Source organism: Hoplias malabaricus, chromosome 11 (genome assembly GCF_029633855.1).
Source record: "Hoplias malabaricus isolate fHopMal1 chromosome 11, fHopMal1.hap1, whole genome shotgun sequence".
In the NCBI taxonomy this organism is placed as follows: domain Eukaryota; kingdom Metazoa; phylum Chordata; class Actinopteri; order Characiformes; family Erythrinidae; genus Hoplias; species Hoplias malabaricus.
The window spans coordinates 5410776-5438369 of record NC_089810.1 but is presented as its reverse complement, the minus strand read 5'-3'; the positions used below and the strand labels follow the sequence as shown (position 1 = coordinate 5438369).

The 27594-nt window shown below is 45.2% G+C and overlaps 1 protein-coding gene across 1 annotated transcript in view; it reads right to left on the bottom strand.

Moving 5' to 3' along the window:
* Positions 1-1479: 1479 nt before the first annotated feature.
* carmil2 (capping protein regulator and myosin 1 linker 2) overlaps positions 1480-27594 on the bottom strand; it is a 72976-nt gene continuing 46861 nt past the window's right edge. Inside the window, exons 29-37 of the mRNA XM_066685443.1 lie at positions 22848-22951; positions 19058-19844; positions 13940-14044; positions 12159-12195; positions 9409-9480; positions 8269-8613; positions 6019-6126; positions 5294-5398; positions 1480-1854 (exon numbers count right to left, since the gene is read on the bottom strand). Of these exons, the coding sequence (XP_066541540.1) occupies positions 1631-1854; positions 5294-5398; positions 6019-6126; positions 8269-8613; positions 9409-9480; positions 12159-12195; positions 13940-14044; positions 19058-19844; positions 22848-22951 (1887 nt within the window). The 3' untranslated portion in view covers positions 1480-1630. The remainder of the gene's footprint in view (positions 1855-5293; positions 5399-6018; positions 6127-8268; positions 8614-9408; positions 9481-12158; positions 12196-13939; positions 14045-19057; positions 19845-22847; positions 22952-27594) is intronic.

The window sequence follows — 27594 nt, the reverse complement described above, 5'->3', positions numbered from 1 at the left end:
GGGTTCGAGCCCCTCTTCAGGTGATTGACTGGAAGGAGTTTGGTGTATTCTCCCCTTGTCTGTGTGGGTTTCCTTCCACGGTCCAAAAACACATGTTGGTAGGTGAATTGGAGACTTAAAAAGTGTCCGTAGGTGTGTGTGTGTGTGTGTCACCCTGCAATTGACTGGCGCCCCCTGCAGGGTGTGTTCTTGCGTTGCGACCAGTGATTCAAGGTAAGCTCCGGACCCACCGTGACCCTGAACTGGACTAAGCGCTTACAGACAATGAATGAATGAATGAATAAAGGAATGTATAGTACTTTTTTCTGAGAGCGTAGAGGAAAAGGAACCAGGTGCCAAACAGATAGGAAAGGGCAGTAGGCTTTCCTGCCATTTGACATTGCTAAAGCTTGCCGCTATGACAACAGTATTCTCTAAATGCCGTGGATAATGCTCCCTGCTACAATGCAAATATTGTTCAGCAGTAGTTCTGAGGATCTGAAAGAGATGCTCACTGCCTGTAGAAGAAAGAGCACACAGCAATTACTCACACCATCTAATGGATGGAGCTTCTGTTGCTTCTCTGAGTTTAATCCTCCCTCTCCTCCCTCCCTCTTCATCTCTCCACACTCACAGATGGCACTCCTGCGCTCTCACTACCTCCACCAGCCAGATCTGCAGTAGCACGGCTCGCTGCCTAGTCAGGGGAGTAGCGTGGTGTTACTGGGGAACATACACTCACACACATACAGGGATGACTCAGGAGCGTGTGGGCTTTTCCGATCACAGGGAGTGGACTGTGTTCAGCTGCAGAGCTTTGCTCTTGGCAGGCTGACATTTTCAAACGACGGTGACCACTGCTGTATGATATTAGACGAGGAATATGTTCTCATGCCCTGTTAAATCTGGGTGAGCATTATTAAAACATTAAAAGGGGGAACTGGACACTCTGGGGTGTTTGGAAAGACTAGGGGTCAGTCTTTGTGATGACTGTTTCATAAGCTGCAGATGTGCAGCCACGCCCTTTCTGTGTGCCCCAGTCCCCTCTGTAGCTCTAGTTCTCTACACACTGATGTCAAAGACACAGAGGTTGTCCATATCTTAGATATCATCTCTCCTGACGTATAAGCACTGGCTGCTCTTGTAGTGACCATTACGGCGAGTGCTTTAAAGCACAAATGCAGCCTGAGAACACAATATAGATGGATGGAAAAAGCTTTGTATCCAGCAGAGGGTGCTATTGTGCTCATGTGTGAACCCTTGCAGAAACAAATGCAGATGCAACATACTCACACCCATTTCCATTCTCCATTTCTCATCCATTAGCGCTCGGAAAAGCAGCCTTAAAGGAAGCCCTGCTATTCTGCCTTCTGAAGCCAAAGCGCCACTGAGACCTAATCTGTCCGTCCAGGGAGGGGTCAGAACACGAAAAAGACCACAAGTCAGTTACGAAATAATAATAATAAAGTGATAAAAATCAGCCTCACTCTTAATGACACAACAAAGTTCACTTTTTAATAATTATTAACAAGTATATGTTTCGATTTACTCTCTTTTTTAAAACGCATTTGTTCATAATCCATTGTTTTGTACATAATCTGACGTGCAAGGCAAAGGTAGACATGATAGAAAATAGATTGCGCGCAGGGGGTCAGTCCATGTTAGTCTCAGGTGAGGGGGTTTCAGTTCTTTGGTCTGATGTTTCTCCCTGCGCTGTGTGCTGATCTTGCTCTGAAACCGTGTCTCCAGGCTCCTGCCTGCTCTCCTCCTCCTCTCCGGACCCCACCACACTGGCCTCTGGCGGGCCCTCGCTGACTGTAGTGCTGTCTGCTCCACCGGCCCGTCCACTGCAATCTCCCCTCCCTTGTGTCTTAGCTGTGGGAAGAGTGGAAAGGCACAGGTTTGACAGTGTGACGTTGGCAAGAGTATAAGACGATTTCAAAAAAGGATACTCGTAAATGGTAAACACTGCAGCTTGAAAGCACACGTCGCACCAGGGGCTCCCAACCATTTCCACCTTAATTTCCACCATATGCTAACATCATAAAGCTGAGAATACTGGCATGAACTAGAGCTTGAAGATCAGACAATTTAGTTGTGATATTATAGACCTGTGTGTAACCTTGTAGCCTCTGTATGTGGTGGTGTTTGTGATACGTCACAGCTGAGAATTTCTGCTTAGAAACTGCAGTGCTCAAAAACCTGTATTCACTTAGCCAGGGTTTCTTACATCATAAACCTAAGGAACCAATCCAGTAACATTCTATATAGTGCCGTTTCTGCAGTGCTGAGGCCCTATTCTCCTGTTAAAGCTCTTGTTCTGTGAAATTCATTGTGCTAGCGTATATTAACTAGCATGATAAGCTAATGATTCCTGCCACTATAACATTTCCATTGTTTAGATTTTTTTTGTGTGTTTCATTGGAAAAAATATGAAAAACAATAAGCACTTGACATCAATATCTTCCTAATGAGCCACACTAGACAAAGGCTCTGTTTAAAACCATGCATTTGAGCGCAGTGGGTCCTTAAATGTTGCAGATCCCAAGCAAATTTGCTCCTGAAAAAAGGACAAAATGTCATCGCTACCATGCACAATAGCACCCCCTTCTGGATCAGTCCCTATATGAGAGGATGGGAGATATGAGCTCCTAGAGGTGCAATTCCTGATTGTGAGTGAATAAGTGAATAAATATATGTGAGTGAATGAGTTCCCAGCTTGTTCCATGAGCTGCTTTACATCTAAAAAACACTTATAAAGACTAACCTAAGGTGGTATATAGTGATGAAGAATGGCGTCGGAGTGAAGATACATGGATTCATCCACTATTAGGAAAATGGGAAGTGAATGGAAATGAATATACTCTCCCTCTCACCCCAAACAGCTGAGCCAAGATGTTCATGTGATCATTTAGCTTCTCGTTTGTGTCCTGGAGGGGCCTGAAGGTTGTGGGTCCCTGGAGTCCCACTCCGGGTGACTATCTGTGAGGAGTGTGGTGTGTTCTCCCTGTGTCTGCGTGGGTTTCCTCCTGGTGACTGTCTGTGAGGAGTGTGGTGTGTTCTCCTTGTTTCTGCGTGGGTTTCCTCCGGGTGACTGTCTGTGAGGAGTGTGGTGTGTTCTCCCTGTGTCTACGTGGGTTTCCTCCGGGTGACTGTCTGTGAGGAGTGTGGTGTGTTCTCATTGTGTCTGTGTGGGTTTCCTCCGGGTGACTGTCTGTGAGGAGTGTGGTGTGTTCTCCCTGTGTCTGCGCGGGTTTCTTCCGGGTGACTGTCTGTGAGGAGTGTGGTATGTTCTCCCTGTGTCTGTGCGGGTTTCTTCCGGGTGACTGTCTGTGAGGAGTGTGGTGTGTTCTCCCTGTGTCTACGTGGGTTTCCTCCGGGTGACTGTCTGTGAGGAGTGTGGTGTGTTCTCCCTGTGTCTGCGTGGGTTTCCTCTGGGTGACTGTGTGTGAGGAGTGTGGTGTGTTCTCATTGTGTCTGTGTGGGTTTCCTCCGGGTGACTGTCTGTGAGGAGTGTGGTGTGTTCTCTCTGTGTCTGTGTGGGTTTCCTCCGGGTGACTGTCTGTGAGGAGTGTGGTGTGTTCTCCCTGTGTCTGCGCGGGTTTCCTCCGGGTGACTGTCTGTGAGGAGTGTGGTGTGTTCTCCCCGTGTCTGCACGGGTTTCCTCCGGGTGCTCCGGTTTCATGAACTGGATAAGCGGTTACAGATAATGAATGAATGAATGAACCATTATGTAATTTACACATAAAAACTTTAGAATAAATTACTTAAATAGTACATTTTCGAGGTAATTTGGCGTATCACCACTAGTGCTATGCGTACCACGGTTTGAGAAACACTGGTTTAAATGATTTAAAGATGGTGATTTTGATGTTAATATTTCATTTTTTGGTTATTATTTTAATAAAATGACATTTGTTGTATTTTGTACCACGCAACAGTAGCCATAAAAAGACAAGAGATTGGGAGAATCTAAAATAAATAAATACTGAATTACAATTACACATTACAGAAAAACACTTTACTTCAGTAACTTCATTATTATTCTTTGGGCCGTGTACCTTTCGTTATTTGTTTTTACATTTCTAATACGGAAGTAGAAAACCAGAGAACGACTCATCTCTCCATTCTGAATGATATAACGAGTGGTACACTGGCTTCTTTGCGATTCACAGTGGAAGCCACTTCAATCGCACAGAGGTATTTTATAATAATAATCAAACACAATTGGGAAATGGGTCGTTCTCAGTTTTTTCCGTTGCAGGATTAAAAATGGAAAACCAAATAACTAAAGGTACACAAACCTTCACTTCCACTGCTCTCTACTGGACTAAAGGAGGATGGGTTCCCCTTCAGTGTCTTGGTTTCTGTCGGTGCTTCTTCCTCATGTTCTGAGGGAGGTTTTCCTGCCACTGTCACCTCTACGATGCCCACGGGGTTCTCAGACCCAGAATTTAAAGCTGCCTCATGAAAACACCATCTGTAACAAGTTCTTTATAAATGCAACAGAACTGGTAATGGACTGGAGCCCGGTCCAGGGTGTGTTTCAGCCCTGCGCCCATCCCTGATCAGTATGAAGGGGTTACAGAAGATGAATGAATGAATGAACGACTCACATGTTCCCTGCGACAGCTCAGCAGCTCCAGTGCAGTTTTCTTTTTCAAAAATGCACTTTAAAAGGCATGAACTGTGCTCGAAAACAGATTTTGCAAAGTAATCATTACCCCCCTAGACCAAGCCTGTAATAGGCTTGTAATAAGCCTGTTTCTGTTCAGATTGCGCAGCAGGTAATCAGATCCGCTTGGCAGTCTGGGTACAGGTATGGAAGCTGACAGGCAGTAAATATTACAATTCTCATCAAAAGCAAATGAGCTGTGATTCTCATAAACACCCACTGAAGCCCCAGGCTTTCATATCTGTGTCTGAAGCCAAGGAATTGTGTTGTGATGATGAAAAAATACACAGCGCATCCAAATATTTGTGGACACCTGCTCATTCCGCGTCGCCTCTCCTCTGTTGCAGTAACAGCCTGGACTTTAATGGGAAGATTTAACACGAATTGCTGGAACATGAGAATCATTCTGTGAGAATCTGGTCACAAAGATCATTAGTAGGGTCAAGTATTAATGATGGATGATTAGTTCTAGGTCACAGATTCATACCAAAATAACTGGACAGAGCTCCATCACTCCAGAGAAATGAATGCCAATCACAGTGTTATCTAATGTACACTGAAGTATACAGTACACTCTCAGTCTCCCTCACTCTCCGCTAATAAAGAGGACACCCTTCAGTGCGCTAATCTCTTCCTCACCTTCCTCACCCTCGGGTAAATCCTCCGAGCAGGGCTCCAGCTCCCCGAGATTCACCCTCTTCCGCACCGGTGACCTCTGCAGCCGTGGCAATGCAGCTTTGAGCTCTTAAGCAGACAGCAGGAAAAGCACAGCAGAGGTTATTACACATTTGTAGTAGCTGCAGAAACCCAGCAATAAAGAGTCTGAACTCTGAGGACAGCACTGGTACTGAGCCCAGTCTTCTTGGTAAAAATGATCTCATTGAAACACAGAGCACAGTAAGTGCTGAGGGAACGGGATCTGACGACACCACGGTCATTTTTAGAAGATTTAAAAGATTTTCCAAAAATCTAACTGACAAACGTTTCAAATGTTTACTCGTATTTCAAATGTAGCTGATCTGAGTTAATGATAATTTTATATTAAAATCATAAATTAAAAGAGTGCAGAATTCTGATAAAGGACTGCCGTTTTAATTCTAGCCAGAAATATGAACAATGTCAGATTCTATAACAGAGTTAGACCAATCAGAGGCAGCCACTGCACTGTGTACATCACAACAACCACAAATTAATGACTGGTCTGGAGCTCTACACAGAACCAAACCCTTGGTCTTTTACCAAAATCAAAACTAAGAATCCACAAAAATGGAGTTGTTTTTTTTCTTTTGACAGAAATTAGTTTTGGGGAAAGCAGTGTATATATATTTTTTAGTGCTTCTCCTGAAAAGGGGTCTGGATCTCACCCTCGGGGTCGAGCAGGGCAGCGTGCTGGAGCAGAGCGTCCTCATGAACAGACACGGCGCGGCGCTGGGGCGAGGGCTTCATGCGGGGCCGAGGTTTAGGGAGGGTCTCTACACGGGAAGAGGAACAGTGTCTGTCTCCATACACACAAACCACAACACACCACACAACAGCTACACATCCTCACAGTCGGGACGGGAAAGAGGGACACACTGGAGGACTGTGTAAACATAAACCCTTATATCAGTTTATTTATCATACACACAATGACACCATGTAAAATGCACCTGCTTTTTTAAATTCTAATACAAAAATACACAAATAAAGCTATGGAAAGGACATAATGCGTTCACACGATCAGATGATGATCTTAGCTCTTTAAACCATCCGTGTGTTCCACTTTAACTGGTAGCAGTTCCTGTACACGGCTGTAATTATTAATGAAGTAATCACTCGACCCGTCAGTGTTACAGAGCAGGGGTAAACATACTGTGTACCCACGATGCCTGGGCCGTTGTATATATGTACAGAGAGACCACTCAAAATATGTATGTGTTTTAGCCGAAGACTGACTCGCCAGCGTAGAATTACATGATTGATCTGACCGAGGTAATTAAATTGTACTCAGCCGAGCCTATAGAAGGCCACAGACTCTTAAAGCATCGAGGGCTGCCGTCAGGGGAGGTGTTGAAGGAAAACAGAGACGAGGCAAGTTATTCTGTGGCCCTACTATTAGAGTGTAAATCCATTTAGACAGTGATGGATATCTAAGGGCTTTATGGCTTGTGGGTGTGAGTGTGTGTGTGTGTGTGTGTGTGTGTAAGAGAAAGAGAGAGAGAGATTAGGAATAAAGCGTTTTTTTCACAGTTCATCGACTGCCATGTTACCTTTACTTAAAAAACTTGGTAACACTCTTTCCATCACTTTCTAAAGACGCAAATTTAGTTCTTAGCTGAGCGTATGTCTTACACACAGTCAGACATTAACTATGATCCACCATACCACAGAAATATGGCTGGTCTATGGTGGCAATGCAACAATTGTCTGTCCTATTCTCCCACCTTTTTGTAATTGTTCCTACTGCAGGAGGATGCAGCTACGCTAAGACCTTGGTTTAAAAGACTTGATAATCACAGGAGGATTACGGTACATTACAGGTTTAGTATTAAGAACAGTAGTTTATGTTGTATATATAATAAATGCTGTTTATTTCCTAAACTGGGGCACTCAGTATGTTCTCAGTGTGGATATAATCTACTAACCCTGCAGGTCATTTTTACAATGGTTCTAGGAAGTGACACTTTCTGAGGGATATAAAGAAAACATCAGCTCCTTTCCGTCTTTACTTTTTTTTGCAGTTGTTACAAAAACTAAACCATTCTGAGTAACACAAGTGTGTTGAGGAAACTTGAGCCTGGCGCTGTGTGTGAGACGACTCCAGGACTTTAGTCTCCACCCTACAGCTCCCGAGGGGTTTTTACCTGCTCCTAAATCTGAAGAAAGGCAGGCATTTCAGGAATTGAAAAGCTAATCACTAGATCTAACAAACAAATTAAATTTTAAGGTAATTACATAGAAAATTAAAAAATATCCTGAACTTCATATGTGTTCTACTTCATATCTATACAGAGAACATATTGAATATGGCTTGTATCAGGTGATTCCCTGTAAATGTTCATCACGTGGTTTATTTACAAACTGAAAGAATAACCGTTTTTAATTTGAAATCTCAGTTTGAAAGAGTGCGGTTTTCTAATCACAGGAGCTGCAGTTCTGAATTCTAGCCTGTGTTACCAACAACAACATCTTAACAGGATTTAAATGGGAACAATTAGCTCTTATAACAGAATTAGACCAAACAGAGGCAGCTGGACCCTGTGCTGTGCACATTTTAACCACCGCAACTGACAGACCCTCTGTGGCACTACATTCAGAGCTCAGAGCTAAAGCCAGATCTTGGTATGTTTGGTTATAAAAACAAGCCTTGACTTTAATTTATACAACAATGATTGCCAAAAAAACTGCAATTATTTCCCCCAAACTGTTCAGCCCCGGTGTATACCTCTGTTTACCTCCCTGCACAACTATGCATTCCTAAACTGGAAGGTGTTTGGTCATTTGCTGTCCTTCTCGTGGTGATTTCCCCTAAATGTGTGCCCCCTATGAACAGATCTACTATAGATCTTTCTCATCTTAATTTACAGAGCTCTCCTTCTGAAAAAAATGGTTCTATTGATTGTAGTGCAGCGTACCTTCAGTGACAGACTGTGCTCTTTCTGCCCTCTCGCGAGCGTCTGTGCTGAGCACTCTGCGGGGTGAGGGGGCGGGAGGTGTCTCTTTGCGGAGCGAGGGGGTCGGGGGCTCTTTTGGCTGAGCCTGAGGGGGCTCTGCTGCCTCCACGACTGCTGCCGCTGCTGCCTGGACTTCTGGAGAGGGGCTGGGCTGCCTCGGGGCAGGACTGATGGAACGGGCTGCTGCAGGGGTCTCGCTGCGTGGAATCAAGGTGGGTTTAAGGGCTGGTTTGGGGGGTAGAGGGCCTATGGGTCGCTCTGGGAGTGGCGGGCGGACTGGGCCTCCTCTTACTGGCCGCCTTGTGTCTGAGGAAAAAGGTGGAGGTTTAACAGCCACTTGTAATATCTGCCAAGCCAGTGATTTAACACCATCTGATTTTACATCATTTTACAATGGATGAAATAATAATAAAAATAAGTTACAAATCGAATACATTAAAGCTCACAAAAGGCATCTGGAATATTTTAGACAATGGAGAGAACACCCAACGTTGAAAAGCATGAACCGAAATGAGGATATTGCTGTATTCCTGCTCCATAGGTGGGTAACACTGACATTTTTTTGTTGTTTTGGATCATTTAAGGTGGAAATGTCTCCAAATTTGGCTAACTGCATTACCGACAGCGCTGCAAAACTACAATGAGTCTCTGTGGTGATTCCTACTGTGAATAAAAACTACTCGGCCACATACAAGACACAGCTCTTTTTTCCTCAAACATACCATTCCACCTTAAAAGACACTGAGCTTCTGAATGTTAACAAACCAGAGAGAACAGTGAGAACAGCGGATGTCTCTTTTAAAGCAACACTATGTAAGATTTGGTATTTTTGCTCCTGGGCTCCCCCTATAGTTGTAGAGTGTAATTCACTTGTACAGCCTTGGGCTGGAGGAGGTGGATAGCTTCCCACCCTCTTCCAAATGTTAAATAGTGCAGTTTCTGCAGGGGCTGAGCCTGAAGCAGCAAAGACAGAGGCTCTATTCTCCTTATTACATCTCAGAGAAGCATCACAATGTTTTTAAAGCTGTAAAAATATAACATATCTGTCCTTTAAGAGCATTTTAATCAGAAAACAAGAGCAGGGGTCAGACATTTTCTCACCTGAGGATGTAGACATTGTGCGAGGCTTCATGTAGGTGGGTGGAGGCTGGGTATTGCTGTCCAGTATTGCCCCTAATAAGATATAAAACAACCTGAGATGTAAAACAGCAGCATCACAAAACACGAAACAGTCCTGGGATCAGGAACCTACGCCTGAGTCTGAGTTGAACACAGACATTCTTTGAGAAAAATGTTCTGTTCTGGAATTTTCATTGAGATGAGCTTATCCCAACAGATGCACTATGTCCCTCCACTTCATCAGCAGCAGTATTTTAATGACCATTTAGTGTGTGTCACCGTGAGGCTCTGGGCATTTTCTCCATCAGGCAGAAAACCATTTAATGGGTGGAACTGTATCCAGCAACATTGTTTTTTTTTTTTCATTTTCTGCCTCCATTTTGAAGAGAACACATTTTCAAGAGAGAGAACCAAGTAATCTGTCCCACTTCTGCAGCAACGCTGCCCATAGCTATTAGATTCAACACAGCAATAGCTTTTGGCACCCTGTGTTATTGAAGCTAATTAGTGAAGCGTCAAACAGCCGTTCACAGGGCAATCCTTTTGTTTTTTCTCAGTCCGATGATCAATTCAAAAAACATATACAACAGAGAGGGGTCTATTTCCTCTGGATGACACTGCTGCCCTTTCAAAACGTTCTGGTCCGAAATAAAGATGGTTTCCACATGCAATGACGCTCATATAAACAAACAAACACAGCAGACTGGTTAAGAGTGAACCCTCAGTCTCTGAGGTCACTGAGGTTCTTAATATTGGCATTCATGAGCAGAGTTACTGTTCATGAGAGCAGCAGGTCAGAACCCTCTACTTTATTAAGCCATAAGCCATCTCCTGTTCAATAGGCACACACTGGATTAGCCGCAAATTGCTTCAATATGCTCGCGTGCAGACCCTGCACGTTCCAGCGCAAGCTCTAGCAGGACTGATCAGGCCAGTTGAGCTCCTTGAGAGGATTTGGGGCAGGTGCATTAACATGAAGGTAACGTTTGAAGACAGGTAAATATCAAGTAGGTTTGATCATGACTGGCTTTTGTAGTATTTCTCGTTCTAAACCACACTATGATCGATAAGGATTAAGACTATCCCCGTGAAATGATGCAGCTGATGTTGTTTTATTTCTGTATCAGTACAGTTGTGTTCAAAATAATAGCAGTCCAATGTGACTAACCAGATAATCACTGTTTGTGGTATACATTATATTACCACATGACAAACCATTAGAAAACCAACAGACTCAGCGTTCATGATCTGCACGCTCTTGAGTCTGTGTATTTGCATAATTAATTGAAAGGGGCTTGTTCAAAATAATAGCAGTGTCGAGTTCAATTAGTGAGGGCAATCATTCTGTGAGGAAACAGGTGTGAATCAGGTGTCCCTTATTTAAGGGTGAAGCCAGCACATGCTCTACATGCATTTCTCTCCTGAGAAACATGGGTCGATCGAGACATTGTTGAGAAGAACAGCGAGCTTTGATTAAAAAGTTGATTGGAGAGGATAGAACTTATAAAGAAATGCAGACAATAAATGATCTCCAGTGCTTTAAAATGGAGAGGAAAACCAGAGAGACATGGAAGAAAACGGAAGACTGCCATTCGAATGGATCGAAGAATAGGCTCAGCCAATGATCAGCTCCAGGATGATCAAAGACTCGAGTTACCTGTGAGTACTGTGACAGTTAGAAGACGCCTGTGTGAAGCTAAACTATTAGCAAAAGTCCCCGCAAAGTCCCACTGTTTAAAAAAAGACACGTACTGAAGCGGATACAGTTTGCCAAAGAACACATCAACTGCCCTAAAGAGAAATGGAGAAACATATTGTCGACTGATGAAAGTAAAACTGTTCTTTTTGGGTCCAAGGGCCACAGACAGTTCGTCAGACCGTTCCTGAGGCAAAACCAGGAAATGCAAATGAATTGTGGGGTGTAGTCAAAGCGTCCTGGGCTGGAATACCAGTCGACAGGTGCCAGAAGTTGGTTGACTCTATGCAACACAGATGTGAAGCAGTAAATATTAGGTCAGTGATTCAGAGGAATGATAAATCCTAAAAGAAGAGTACATATTGTGAGTTAGTAAAGACAAATGCAGATACTGCTATTTTTGTGAACAGCCCAGTGTTCATTGTTTGGTATTTTCTGTAAAGTAGTTAAAATTATATACATTTCTCTTAATGTTTTGATTTGGAAAACAGTGGGCAATGTTCCCAATGCATGGAAATAAAACCACTGTTAAGATTTTGTGCTTAACTAAAGTTTTTAAACACACTGCTATTATTTTGAACACAACTGTACTTTATTTTTCAACGTATGGTAGGGGTGCTAGACCTGGACGTTTAAAGATAACACTACAGTGACTCTGCCGTTCAGTCCATGACCAGGTTTAGTCAGCTTTGAAAGACTGAATTGTGCTGAAACACATCTGAACCAAGTAAATTCACTCTACACTTTTCCTGTGTGAAATTTAAAGTCATTGAGGAGTAAATCAGTTCAGTATTAGCCCATCACTCAGTGGGAGTAAAAAAACAAAACAAAATCCAGCCGTAATAACACTGGAGCCCCACAAGAACTCTGCAGCACAAGTCACATCTAATATCCTCTGAGTCGGCCGCCTGAGAGCGCCACCACTGCTGTGAGGATCTGCCAAAGCAGGAATTCTCCAGTTACCAGGACGGAAAACTTGGTGCTACAGCAAGGATGAGGATGAGGGTGAGGGTGAGGAATAAGAGATGGGCCTTACCCTCAGAGTTGGCTTTCCTCAGCTCCTCGTCTTTGCTCTGTAAGAGGATAAAACAGCTTTAATTGAAATGTCTGCCGCTGCATAATCCCCCATTCGACGAGGAACCTTTTTTACCTGGTGCAGATTAAGAGATGCTTCTGATTTTGTGGTTGTAGCTAAGAGGGCGGAAATTACAAGGGAAGGCTACAATTCGACAGCACAAATCAGATAGACGTAAATGATTTACGGACAGTGATGGATGAGGGGGCTGAGGAGTGCTAAACCGTCTCTTTGATTTGACACAAAGAAACGGAAGCTGAGAGTGAGAGGTCTGTCTCGCTTTGTGACAGCGCACACATTCATGAAAGGTAGCAAGCGAACTTTGAAATGGGTTGGGGAAGACACACACTCTTAAAAAGAGGGTTCTTCAAGGGTTCTGATTAGAACCAAGTGTTCTGTATGTGATCATTTGCCATACTGACTTCACATTGTGTCTTTCACCTTAAAGGAGCACATTGTGAACAGAGCCTCTGACGGTGCTACTCTGGGTTCAGCACTGCAGAAACTGCACTATATATTGCTTTTGGAGGAAGGTAGGAAACAACATCCACTCCTCCCACCTACCCTTCATTTCAGGACAGTGCTGCAGCTGCTAAAACAGCTAATCTTATCTAGTGTTGCTTTAATAGAGAATGTGTTTTACATATTCGTAAGTAGCACTATTCCTTTAATCTGCACAATGATGTTCCTATGCAAATGATCCAATATAAAATGTGTGGTTCTAAACAAAGACGTTTCCTTTACTAAAGAACCTTTGAAGAACCCTGTTTAAAGAGTGCCGAAGTACACTCTGAAAAAAATAAGAGATCTAGATTAAAGACAATGGCTCTTTTTAAACCCCTGGGTTCTATTTAGAAGAGTCTGCATACTAAAATGTGTGCAGCAGGTAGCGTCGCAGACACACAGCTCCAGGGTTCTGGGGTTGTGGATTCCAGACCCATTCCGGGTAATTGTCTGAGACTGTCTGTGAGGTGTGTGGTGTGTTCTCTCTGTGTCTGCGTGGGTTTCCTCCGGGTGACTGTCTGTGAGGTGTGTGGTGTGTTCTCCCTGTGTCTGTGTGGGTTTCCTCCGGGTGACTGTCTGTGAGGTGTGTGGTGTGTTCTCTCTGTGTCTGCGTGGGTTTCCTCCGGGTGACTGTCTGTGAGGAGTGTGGTGTGTTCTCCCTGTGTCTGCGTGGGTTTCCTCCGGGTGACTGTCTGTGAGGAGTGTGGTGTGTTCTCTCTGTGTCTGCATGGGTTTCCTCCAACACTCCAAAAAAACACACGTTGGTAGGTGGATTGGCGAATGAAAAAGTGAATGTGTGAGTGTGTGATGCCCTGTGAAGGACTGGCGCCCCCTCCAGGGTGTATTCCCGCCTTGCGCCCAATGATTCCAGTTAGGCTCTGGACCCACCGCGACCCTGAACTGGATAAGTGCTTACAGATAATGAATGAATGAATGAACATTTAGGAAAATGGTTCTATTCTTTTGTCCAACTTGAAAGAATGGAAGAACTATGTAGAACCATATTCAACACACCACAGAGTAAGCTGAAAAATATTCCCCATGCAAAAGATTAAACCATTTAAGCTAACAAACTGTTCTATACAGAACTCATATTTTTAAACAGAGCCACTGTCTGAAATCTAGAACCCTGGAAGAACCATCCTTTTTAGGAACGTAAAAAGAGATCCATGTACAGAATATTCCATGAACAGCTGTATTATCGTTGTAAACGTGTAATTAATTGCACAAGCACTCACCTGGCTCTTTTTGGAGTCGGATGGAGGTGTCTTGGCGACCCCTATGCGGTGAAGCATGACATGAAGCCGCTGTTCGAAACTGGAGGAGCTTTCAGACGAGTGCTTCTAAAGAAAAGGGAGCAGGCGTGACTAAAATGATGAGTTACAGGGAGCATGCTGATACAAACAACAGCAAATGCATCTAAAGATGGTGTGAAAAGGAGCACACCGATTTCTACAGATAGTGACACTGCCCTGGAGTGAGTCACATACCAAACAACTGTGGGCAGCTGGCACTGTCTTAAAACATACACTGTCAGAATCATCAAAGACTGCGTCCCCCAGTAACCTCCGCTACCAGGCTTGGCGCTACCCTGCCTATCTGACAACAGAGATGTTCTCCTAACGTCACACAGAGGAGATCCAGTCTAAAGATCCAGTGGAACTGACGTATCCACGCTCTGCCCACAGATGTGTTGTTGTGAGGCTGGATGAGCTTCACAGAACCGTGGCCAAAATCTCATGCAGCATAAAGGAACCTGGAACTAAAAAACCTGAGCATTTTCATTTCAAATTATATCTAGTATGTGTTCAACAGAGCTCACATTGAGCTAAAAAATATACGCGAGGTGTGTGTGTGGGCATCACAGGACCTGCAATGTCAAGTAAGTCTAATCCAATCAAACACATCGTGCTGCAAAGTTTCTGCTGCTTGATACCAAAGGAAAACCCACACAGGTCTTATTTTCTACAGCCAAGTCTTTCTGAACATCATTTACTCCTATTCAAGTGCTCTTGGAGAAACTGTGTTAATATTTTGAGACGCTATGACAGTATGAAAAATGTGGATACCGTCCTATGCCTAGTCTGTAACATTTTCTAAAAGGGGCGGAGAACTAAGCAGTGATTTATTTAAACCGCACTCCAACCCTCCTCACACACACAGTTCAGGGTCGCGGTGGGTCCAGAGCCTACCTGGAATCATTGAGCGCAAAGTGGGAACACACCCTGGAGGGGGCGCCATTCCTTCACAGGGCAACACACACACACACACACACACACACACACACACACCTACGGCCACTTTTGAGTCGCCAATCCACCTACCAACGTGTGTTTTTTGGACTGTGGGAGGAAACCGGAGCACCCGGAGGAAACCCACGCAGACACAGGGAGAACACACCACACTCCTCACAGACAGTCACCCGGAGGAAACCCACGCAGACACAGGGAGAACACACCACACTCCTCACAGACAGTCACCCGGAGGAAACCCACGCAGACACATAGAGAACACACCACACTCCTCACAGACAGTCACCCGGAGGAAACCCACACAGACACAGAGAGAACACACCACACTCCTCACAGACAGTCACCCGGAGGAAACCCACGCAGACACATAGAGAACACACCACACTCCTCACAGACAGTCACCCGGAGGAAACCCACGCAGACACTAAGAGAACACACCACACACCTCACAGACAGTCACCCGGAGGAAACCCACACAGACACAGAGAGAACACACCACACTCCTCACAGACAGTCACCCGGAGGAAACCCACGCAGACACAGAGAGAACACACCACACTCCTCACAGACAGTCACCCGGAGGAAACCCACACAGACACAGAGAGAACACACCACACTCCTCACAGACAGTCACCCGGAGGAAACCCACGCAGACACAGAGAGAACACACCACACTCCTCACAGACAGTCACCCGGAGGAAACCCACGCAGACACAGAGAGAACACACCACACTCCTCACAGACAGTCACCCGGAGGAAACCCACACAGACACAGAGAGAACACACCACACTCCTCACAGACAGTCACCCGGAGGAAACCCACGCAGACACAGAGAGAACACACCACACTCCTCACAGACAGTCACCCGGAGGAAACCCACGCAGACACAGAGAGAACACACCACACTCCTCACAGACAGTCACCCGGAGGAAACCCACGCAGACACAGAGAGAACACACCACACTCCTCACAGACAGTCACCCGGAGGAAACCCACGCAGACACAGAGAGAACACACCACACTCCTCACAGACAGTCACCCGGAGGAAACCCACGCAGACACAGAGAGAACACACCACACTCCTCACAGACAGTCACCCGGAGGAAACCCACGCAGACACAGGGAGAACACACCACACTCCTCACAGACAGTCACCCGGAGGAAACCCACGCAGACACAGGGAGAACACACCACACTCCTCACAGACAGTCACCCGGAGGAAACCCACGCAGACACAGAGAGAACACACCACACTCCTCACAGACAGTCACCCGGAGGAAACCCACGCAGACACAGAGAGAACACACCACACTCCTCACAGACAGTCACCCGGAGGAAACCCACGCAGACACAGAGAGAACACACCACACTCCTCACAGACAGTCACCCGGAGGAAACCCACGCAGACACAGAGAGAACACACCACACTCCTCACGGACAGTCACCCGGAGGAAACCCACGCAGACACAGAGAGAACACACCACACTCCTCACAGACAGTCACCCGGAGGAAACCCACACAGACACAGAGAGAACACACCACACTCCTCACGGACAGTCACCCGGAGGAAACCCACACAGACACAGAGAGAACACACCACACTCCTCACAGACAGTCACCTGGAGGAAACCCACACAGACACAGAGAGAACACATCACACTCCTCACAGACAGTCACCCGGAGGAAACCCACGCAGACACAGGGAGAACACACCACACTCCTCACAGACAGTCACCCGGAGGAAACCCACGCAGACACAGGGAGAACACACCACACTCCTCACAGACAGTCACCCGGAGGAAACCCACGCAGACACAGGGAGAACACACCACACTCCTCACAGACAGTCACCCGGAGGAAACCCACGCAGACACAGGGAGAACATACCACACTCCTCACAGACAGTCACCCGGAGGAAACCCACGCAGACACAGGGAGAACACACCACACTCCTCACAGACAGTCACCTGGAGTGGGACTCGAACCCACAACCTCCAGGTCTCTGGAGCTATGTGACTGAGACACTACCGCTCTTAACATGATGCTTTAAAACTGTACTTAAACAGATACACTGAAATTATTTACATTAACCACTTAATCACAGTCTTCTTGTTAACAAAAGTTACATTTTATATATCTAATGTAATATTTAAAACATTTTCAGCTCACATTTCTGCTCTTGTCTCAAACTCCTGCTGCCTCTTGTTCATTTCACATCAGGTGGTAAGGAGATGCTTTTCAAACTGGCGTTAATTATTGCTTAGAAACATTGTGTTAGTATTATGTTTAAGCTGATGTCTTCCTGTGGGTGCCACTGCTGTGTTTGCGCTAACACAGACACAGCTTCCAGCTTCGGTGAAACTCCTACAACTCAGAAACTCAAGAGGTGGGATGAGCTGTGGCCTAAAGCTTAGAGAAGAGGGCTCAGGGCTGAGAGGTTGTTGGTTCGATTTCCACGACCAGCCGGAAAATTGGGAGCAGTGGGAGTGAAGGAACAGCACTGTCCTCCTCCCTTAATCCATGGCTGAGGGGCCCTTGAACAATGGCCCGTTGCTCTGGGTGTGTTCACAGCCCCTAGTGCATTAGTGTGTGTGTGTGTGTGTGTGTTCACTGCCACAGATGGGTTAAATACGGAAAACACATTTTGTTGTACGTTGTATCTCATTATTATTCATTATTATTATTATTATTATTATTATTATTGTTACACTTATATAGCGCCTTTCTGGACACCCAAGGACGCTTTACAATCTACACTGCTCAGAACGCTCAATTCACACACACACACTGGCGAGAAGCGGCAGCCAAACGCGCACAGCGTACTCTCAACCAGAAACGACCGTCCACCTGGAGGACTGCGTCGGGCACTAGGATTTCACCCAGGACAGAGCGCCAATCCATATCTGGGCACACACATTCACACTCATTCACTCACACACCAGGACAGTTATTACAGAAGCCAATTCACCTACCCTCCATGTTTTTTGGACTGTGGGAGGAAACCGGAGCCCCCGGAGGAAACCCACGCAGACACAGGGAGAACATGGAAACTCCACCCAGATGGGACTTGAACCCAAGATCCCAGCGCTGGGAGGCGAACGTGCTAACCACCAAGCCACCGTGCCGCCCATTATCATTATCATCTGATGAGGGAAACTTTAAAGGAGAGAGCACCTGGCACCCTGTGAATCCCAAACACTCAATCACAAGACCATCAACTCGTCAGAGGCCGTATCCCGACCTGAGTTATGGTTCCCGATGTCAAACAGATTCTACTTAATGCTCTACAGACTGAGCAAATGTGGTGCATACAACACTGACAACATGATGGTGTGGAGCTTAAGAGCAAGGCCCTGTTCCTCTGGGTTTTTCCCTTTTGATTTTTTGAGTTTCCAAGTTTGAGTCTGGGGGTGGGGTCTGTGTTAGCACCAGAAGACCAGTGGTGACCCCTGTGATGATTTTATCTATACTGTTATAATCAGTCCTGTCTAAGTAGCTGGTGTATGATGCTGATAGACTGTTCATTTGATACATGTCTATTAGGTTTGAGTATCCAGCAGCAGTTATGTTATCAGCTCTCCTCATGCTACATAACTGAGGGGAGGTGGCTCTATATTCAGTCACATAGCTCACTTGCTGGTCACCCCTCGAAATTCTGGTGACGTGTTTTACCGCCATGGCTGACCACAGATTAGCCATTACATTACTACCACCTGTGTTTCTACACTCACTGTCCACTGACTAAGTACGTGCACAGATGGACTACAATCTGGAACGGTAGTGTGGCTGAGAGAATGGACAGTGTGTAGAAACGGGGAGGTGGCCGTATTTTTATGGCTGATCTGTGTATATCATGGCGTTAATGTGAACACTGTCCTGGGGTCTTAAATAAGCATATGTGACTGGCTTTGGTCAAAATACCATAAGGATCTACCCATCAGCAGGTTGCCTGTCTAAACATCCCTGTTCAGAATGGCCTTTTTCAGCGCCTGTTCCTTTAAATGATAATGAGCCACTCGCTGTTCACCCCGACCCCGAGCGCACAGGAGCAGAGTTTTCATCATTTTTAGAGCTCTCTCCAACACTCAGCAGTGTTCTCTTACCTTGGCCTGTATGGTTGCAGCATCCTGCTCTGGCTCCAGCCCTGTAAGCAGGATGAGGGACTGAGATTTTCCCTCTCTGAGCGAGCGACGCGTAGGCTTGGGCCTCCGCTCCCCATCAGGGGTCCGGCTCTTCTCCAGCGTCCGGCTCTTCTCCCGCTCCGAAGGTGGCATGGCTGCGACTGGGCTGGGGGGTTTGGTGGGAGAGGGTGGTACTACAGGGGGTAATGCTGGGACCTCTTCAGGTTTGGCAGGTGAGGAGGCTGGAGGGGTGGGTGTAGAGGTAGGGGCAGCTGATGTAGGGACGGGCATGAGGACAGGTGAGGGTGCTCTAGGTGCCATTTTCTCATCTACGGCAGGTGCTGTGGGGACGGAATCGGTGATGGTGGGAGTGGGAGTAGTGGTGGGAGCCTTGATGACGCTGTCGTCCTCTGTTTTCTCTTTCTCCTTCTCTCTTTCCCTCTCTCGCTCTCTCTCCTTCTCCCTCTCCCTTTCCTTTTCGCGTTCCTTCTCGGCCCGTGCGGCCTCCCGGAGGGGTCGGATGAGGTCTGCTATTGAAGTCTTTTTGACCTTTCCCTCCGGGGCGCCCTCGCCCTTGGCTCCTCGACCAGCGCGGACCTTCTTAAAGGCAAAGAAGTCGCCAAACTTCTTCTTAATGTTTTTGGAGGGGGCTGTGGAGGGGGTGGGTGTGGAGGTTGTGGTGGTGGTGGTGGTGGTTGGAAGGGTGGTCGTGACACACGTGGACTCTGCAGACTGTGCTTTATTGAGGGGCTCCTCCCTCTGGTGCTTTCTGAACGTGAGCAGAGGAAAGGCATGAGGGGAAATGAAGTCTATTGACAATCAGCAAGGACATTTCTCTATTAGTGCAAGCAGAGTTCAACACAGTCATAGGTTATGTGTATGTCCAAAAGTATCCAGCTGTAACTTAGTACATTCTGTGTATTTTAAGGTGCAACCATTGCTGATAGAGGTGGTAAAACCCACGCATACGAACATGTTTTATAGGAAAGCACTGGTTGAATGGAACACTTTATAGCATGGCTTTTTTAACCTAAATAAATTGGGTTGCAGAAAAAAACAATAATTAAATAACTGAATTTTAACAGGCACAATAAAACACAAAAAGAACATGTACATGGCTACCACATTGTGCAGGTTTTACATTATGCTACAACCCAGAACATTTCATTATCCCAGCTGCTGCTGTCCTAACTTTAAGGGTGAATCCATTTTAGTTTTACCCCTACACCTTGTTTTCAAATGTCATTCTTGAAACTGAGCTCTCATGGCTGAGAGCGGCCATGCGCTACGCTAATTAGCATGCACAATGCTAAGCATCAGCCAGAATGGTATAAAACTCCCTGCTATTGGACTGTAGAGCAATGGTCTGAAGATGATGAGCATTTGTGAGCCAGAACTAATCACCTCATGTCTGTACCTGATGTTGTTCTAGGCTCCAGTTGTTGAACAGAATCAATGCTACGTAGTTAGCTAGCCTGATCTATTATTATCTCTTCCTAACGTTTTCTCTTATTGTAAAAAAGGTACACAGTGCACTGTTTAATTGTGTGTTAATGACTGTTGGCTGATTAGTGACCATTAAAACAAGCTGAGGCTGTAAAGATCTGTAACAAGTCAGATATTTGGTTAACAAAGCTCCCAGATGCATGGTTTTACACAGATGTTCAGGGGCAACTTTAGTCCCACCCAGCATCGAGTGAAAAGCTTTTCCAGAAAGACGGAGGCTTATACTGCAGCAAAAAAAGATACCAACTCCATGTTAAACCACTTGAGTCAGGATGGATACTTCTGGGCATAGAGTGTGTGGCAGGGACTATACACTAATGCAGTGATATTCAAATCTGGTCCTGGAGGAACTTCCAGTAAAATGGTATATTAGTAATTTCCTTCAAAAACCAATTTTTTTTATGTTTTTGAGTTTTCACTCCGTTTCTCTGTAGTTTTGCTACTAAACTGACCCTGAAGCAAATAACATTCAAGTTTTTAGGCTGTTTTAGGTTAGCTTGCATGTTGCCTTAAATATCTAAGGCAATAAGACCAAGGAAATTGGCTTCGCTCTCTTTGTGTTGGTAGGATGGCCTTCTGTCTCACCAAAATAATCTCCCTCACAAAACACTCTCCTGTCTTAATTTAACATTACCAAATTTGTGGTGGAATTAAATTTTTAATTTCAAATTCTGTGAATCATAAACAGGCTAGTAAGCTATAGACAAGAGAGTGCATGTAGCAATTTTTTTAAATAAGGCTTCTCAGCAACATTCACTGATATACAATAATATACGTACAATATACTTATATTTTAATATACTAAAAAATGTACAATAGTCATTTTTACGTCTCATTTCAGAATTTGTGTGAAGACACGTTGATTGTGGTGTGTCTTGGTGATGCCATGGTGATGATGTTGGCGATGGTATTAGCCAACTTTTAATCCTAAATATATTATGAAAATACATTACTGTCTCAAATTAGCTGTTTTTACTGAAATATGATTTTTTTTCTACCTTAATATGCCTTGGCCTCAAATTCAGACTATACCTATCATCTATCTAATGGCGCTGATCCACTGCATGGTGCCTATATAGTTCTACTCAAATATACTCTGCTTTTCTTTAATTTTCCAATACACATATTTGGGACCTCGTACCTGGAACCGGGTTCTTTTTATGTCCCTGCTCTCTTCTGTTTCCAGGAAAGCTGAGTATGAACTAAACTGTGACGTCTAAACCTTGCAGAGAGCTGATTGGCCAGAGATAGTCATCACTCTATGCGATGCAATGCAGACATCCAGCACAAATTCACTAATCTTTAAATCTCAAAGCTACAGCAGAGATCACATTTGTTTTTATCCGACTCACAGCGGCAGCTCGTAAAATTACGGCGTGGCCTTTGGAAGAGGTTCAAATGCTCCTTGGATTAGAGCATGAACAAGGACGAAAACACTCTACTGATCTGTCTGAACTGATGACAGAGATGTGTTCAGTCCCAAACAACAACAACAACTGGCAAATACACAATGAGTAAACGATGCTTAACATTACTGCCGCTGTTGTAGCTTAGTGTAGGTACTATGCAGTGAGACGCCCCATACCAAGCTGGGAGGGTGAGCTGTGAGACAAGCACATGCTTCATCTGAGATGTGTGTAAGGCCAGCCACCACCTCTTTTTGAACTTGTGCTACAACAGTGCCACTGGACGGGAGAACACCAACTGCCCAGATCTGTTGTGCTAGTTAACAGGTTTGAGGCTGATTGTACGGTAGAAGGTGAAGGAGGCCATTCTGCCCAGACAAGAAGAGTGAAGCCAAGTGCTTTGTTGGACTCCTGGCCTTTGATGTTGAAGGCATCATGGGGGGGGGGGGGGGGTCTATGATAGGGCCAGTGCTGCCAAAATAACGCTTCTGACAGTATTTCTGTTTGTGTTCTGCACAATGCTGTGATCCGATAACCATCATCTCTACCCGTGTTGTTTAAATACTCCCTTCTTGTGCAACCTGAAAACAATGTAGCTTTTACTGTCTACTGCCTATAACCAACGTGTAAAGCCGTCTTTGTTGCATGTGGTAACTACGGTAGCTACAGTGGTTGTAAATACATTCAGAATGTGGGTGTGAATACGTTCAGGTCTCAGTTAAACCCTGTTGGTGCCAGGTTGTGTATAAACAGAGAGAAATCACTAAAGTGTATAGGACACCAACCTCGCAGACCCAGAACTGAACAGCCCTGAACTCACAGCTACAGAGATGCTAGTGCATTTGAGTGGGAGTACTTACAGGGGGTCATCGGGGATGATCTTCTTGGTGAAGAACTCCTCTACGCCCTCGTCCACCCTCCCCATATTCTCATTGGCTTCATTCTCACTCTCAGCTGCCTGCTCCTGCACACACACACACACACACACAGAGAACAAATGCAAGGTCACACACTGAAAGAGACGTACAATTCAAAGTTGATATGAAGGCAGAAATCTGATCGTTTCTGACCAAAACCTTTAGCTGAAAACACAGCAGAAGCGACAGGACAACAGACGCTCCAGGCTACACTCTTATGCACTTCAGTTCTTTGTGTGGGATGCTACAGGATGCATTATATGTGTTACTTACATCCACCTATTATATTCTCCACCTCCATATTCACATGCATGCACACACTCACACAGACACACACTACTGCAAATGACAGCAATGCCTTCTCTTAATAGACAGCGTTGGTTTTCTGTTGACTGTGACTGTGTCCTCAGGCTCATCTGTCTCTATTGTCCCAAGAGAAAACCAAACCCAGCCCCATGCTTTCTCCCCCTGTCTGATCCCCCTCCTCCTAATGCATTTAAACCCCTTATACACTCACACACTGCACATCAGACACACGCAGGATGAGAGCACAGTCGCTCATCAGTGGCCATCGGTGTACGTATCACGTAGCCATGGCTATAATTCAATAACAGAAGGAGTCCGTCTTTAACGGTGAATTAGGTTAAATTAGGCTTAATGCAATGACACCGTGCTGTTCTTAGCAAACACAATGACATGTCTGATGAAAGTAAATTGCCTTTGAGCTTAATTAGGTGTTACATTGCAGTGTGGGGTTCCTAAGAAGCACTTAAAACGAACGGACAACACACACTTGATATGGGCCAGGTGCAACCTAAAGGGTTGAAGGGAAGTATCCCCCGGACAGGCAGGAAAAATGGGGGCGGGGAAGGGAAGGAACAACACTTTCTCCTCCCTCAACATCCATGAATGTACTGCCCTTGAGTAAACCAATTAAAACCAGCTATAAATTAAAGACAGCACCTTTAAAGCAGAAATCCAGCCATATTATTAGGACCACCTCCTTGTTTCTACCCCCACTGTCCACTCTCTCAGCTCCACTGACCACACCGTATTTCACTGTATGACCAATCCTGGTCCTGGAGAACCACTGTCTGCACAATTTATAGGTTCCCTTGCTCCAAACACAACTGAGACATATAACGTACAAACTACCTTCAGACCTTCCTGAGGGCTGTGGTGGTACTTCAGGATCAGGCCTGAGAATCACTGATCTACAGCCTTCTGATGCTCTGATCTAGAAAGAACTGGAGGCTTGGGTGGGAGATCTAAAGGGAGGGGCTTTCCTTATTTGGTCATTGAGGTTAACAAAGCTTCAGCGATTGTCACACTAAGACTATGATCACACTTGGACATAAACAGGTAAATCTCAGCCTAAGGAGAGATCAGTTCCAATAGCGCACACATATACGTACACACACTCACACAAACAAAAAGGGTGCTACATCAGGGTGTGTTTTGTCTATTTGGGTCCTCCTGCACAGTCTCTGAAGGCCTACAGGCAGAGTGGGCTCTGCAGGCGAGAGAGAGAGAGAGAGAGAGATGGAGAAAGAGAGAGAGAGAGAGAGAGAGAGAGAGAGAGAGAGAGATGGAGAAAGAGAAAGAGAGAGAGATAAGGAGAAAGAGAGAGAGATAAGGAGAAAGAGAGAGAGATAAAGAGATAGAGAAAGAGAGAGAAAGAGATAGAGAAAGAGAAAGAGAGAGAGAGAGAGAAAGAGGGAGATAAAGAGAGAGAAAGAGAGAGAGAGAGAGAACGAGAAAGAGAGAGAGAGACCACTGCAGAGCAATAGCAACCGTATGCAAATGGAGCGCCACACACCGCATGAGAAATGGATTATAAATCATTTAGGGCCTGTTGACCAATCAGAGCACACGGCTCCTCATCACTCCACTGCATCTTCAAAAAGAGGAGGCAGCACGGAGGAGAGGTGTTTCCCACACATTCTCTAACACACATTCTCACGCACAAAGCACATAATAAACACACACACACACACACACACACACACACACACATGCAGAAATATGCACCCATTTCTTCATATAACTAACACATTCCATCTAAACAGTACAGTCTCATGCATTAGTGACTGCCACTGTACTGCATCCAGTGTGTTTTCCACAGAGCTCCTTTACACTGATCTGAGGCCAGCTGTACTCTCGTCCTCACATTACAAAATCTAGGCTTTGGAAAGGAGAGGGTGCTCAAAGATGTGTGGCATTAGAAATGAGAAACTGAACCTAGGCTCTGATCAAAGGCATGTAAGACATAGCTCCAGGACGAGAAATATATGTGTGTGTGGAGAGAGAGAGAGAGATGACAGAGAAACTGTCAGACAAAGACGGAGAGAAAAAGAGAGAGAGAGAGAGTAAAGGAATGAACATGGTGTTCTTTTTTCACAGTGGCTTCCAATGTCTCAGAGCAATGCATTGGGAAAAATATGCTGTAGAGGAAGTCTCTACACTCAGAACTTAGTCAGAAAAGATGGGGGAGATCCCAAAGCTGTTCAATAGGTTTATATTTAAATATCTTCACTGTTCAGCCATAACATTAAAGCCACCTCCTTGTTTCTACACACATTTTCCACTTTATTAATACAGGAGCACTTTTGTAGTTCTACACCCACAGACTGTAGTTCATTTTTACTCTTAGCTCCCTTTCACCCTGTACTTCAAAGATCAGGATCAGACACAGCAGCGGCTGCTGGAGTTTTTAAAGCCCTCGGTGTCACTGTTGGACTGAGAATAGTCCACTGACGAAGGACTAGAGGACGAGCGACACACACTGTGCAGATGACCCCCTGTGTTTTCAGTAGTGAAGGAACAACAACATGTTTTTTATATTATTGAAATATTTAAAGCCCCCCTCTGGTCACGGATTAAACCTTTAAAACAACTCTCTGTTCAGAGTTACAGATTTGGAACTGATCAGAAAAAGAACATCCCTAATGCAGTTATTTACTGTATATTTTATATGGATTTCTTAATTCATTTGAACTTTAAGGGTAAGTTCAACATCTAGTTTCAGCCAAATGTGTCCCTGGTTGAACTTTGAAAGATGCAAGGGACGGTGCAGACTGAGGCGGGGCTCTGCTGAGTTGTTTGCTTTCGATAACGACTGATAACGACAGAGAAACGCCCACGTGGCGCGTAGACCAGTGCAGTGAGAACTGCTACTGCTAGCTGACAGTTACTTATTACAGAGCAAAAACAATTAACTGTAAATGTAAATAGGTCATAGGTGTAGATTCTCTTTAAATCAGGTCTCAAAGTCAACACTGTTTCTTTCTCTCCTCCGGCAGATTCTGGAACTCTCGAAATAAACAAGAATGCCATAATGCTATGCCAGTTTTGTCTGTAACATCATAAGACTACGATTTTCTGGATCGGAGGGACTGTTAGAAACTGAGATTCATGTACAATAATAAAAAAATATATTTAAAAGCTAACTTTAAATGAGTTTTAATTCCATATTCTTTGATGCTTAGACGTCCAGGTGAATATTCAGACACATGCAGATTAATTGTGTCAAGAGAAAAGTGCAAAACAGAAATGTCGAAGCAGGAAAGTGTCTTAATCATAAAAAAACCTCAGAGTTTAGAGTTTCATTTCACTAAACCCCACAGGTGTAAAACTAAAGAATTAATAAATGGAGAATCAGTTTTATTAAGATTTATAAGACCTTACTGACCTTTTGACATTCTTAGCTACTAACTGTTGATTTAGAAAGTAGCTCACGTAATTTAAGCGCTGGTCAGTGCTTTATGGAATTACCCAATACTTTTCCTGAAAGATAGAAACAAAGAAAAATGGAGACTAGATTTATGAAGTCATTAGATGTGTGCTGAATTACATTAAACAAAGACTTGTGGGCGGCACGGTGGCGCAGTCACACAGATCCACAGAACTGGAGGTTGTGGGTTCGAGTCCCGCTCCGGGTGACTGTCTGTGAGCAGTGTGGTGTGTTCTCTTTGTGTTTGCGTGGGTTTCCTCCGGGTGACTGTCTGTGAGGCGTGTGGTGTGTTCTCTCTGTGTCTGCGTGGGTTTCCTGCGGGTGACTGTCTGTGAGGCGTGTGGTGTGTTCTCCCTGTGTCTGCATGGGTTTCCTCCAGGTGACTGTCTGTGAGGAGTGTGGTGTGTTCTCTGTGTCTGCATGGGTTTCCTCCGGGTGACTGTCTGTGAGGAGTGTGGTGTGTTCTCTCTGTGTCTGCGTGGGTTTCCTCCGGGTGACTGTCTGTGAGGAGTGTGGTGTGTTCTCCCTGTGTCTGCGTGGGTTTCCTCCGGGTGACTGTCTGTGAGGAGCGTGGTGTGTTCTCCCTGTGTCTGCGTGTGTTTCCTCCGGGTGACTGTCTGTGAGGAGTGTGGTGTGTTCTCCCTGTGTCTGCGTGGGTTTCCTCCGGGTGACTGTCTGTGAGGAGTGTGGTGTGTTCTCACTGTGTCTGCGTGGGTTTCCTCTGGGTGACTGTCTGTGAGGAGCGTGGTGTGTTCTCCCTGTGTCTGCGTGGGTTTCCTCCGGGTGACTGTCTGTGAGGTGGGTGGAGTGTGTGTGTGTGTGTGTGTTGCCCTGAGAAGGTCTGGCATCCCTTCCAGGGTGTATTCCCGCCTCGGACCCACTGTGGCCCTGAACTGGATAAGGGTTACAGATAATGAATGAATGAATAGTAAGTCTTGTCGTATTAGGAACATAAAG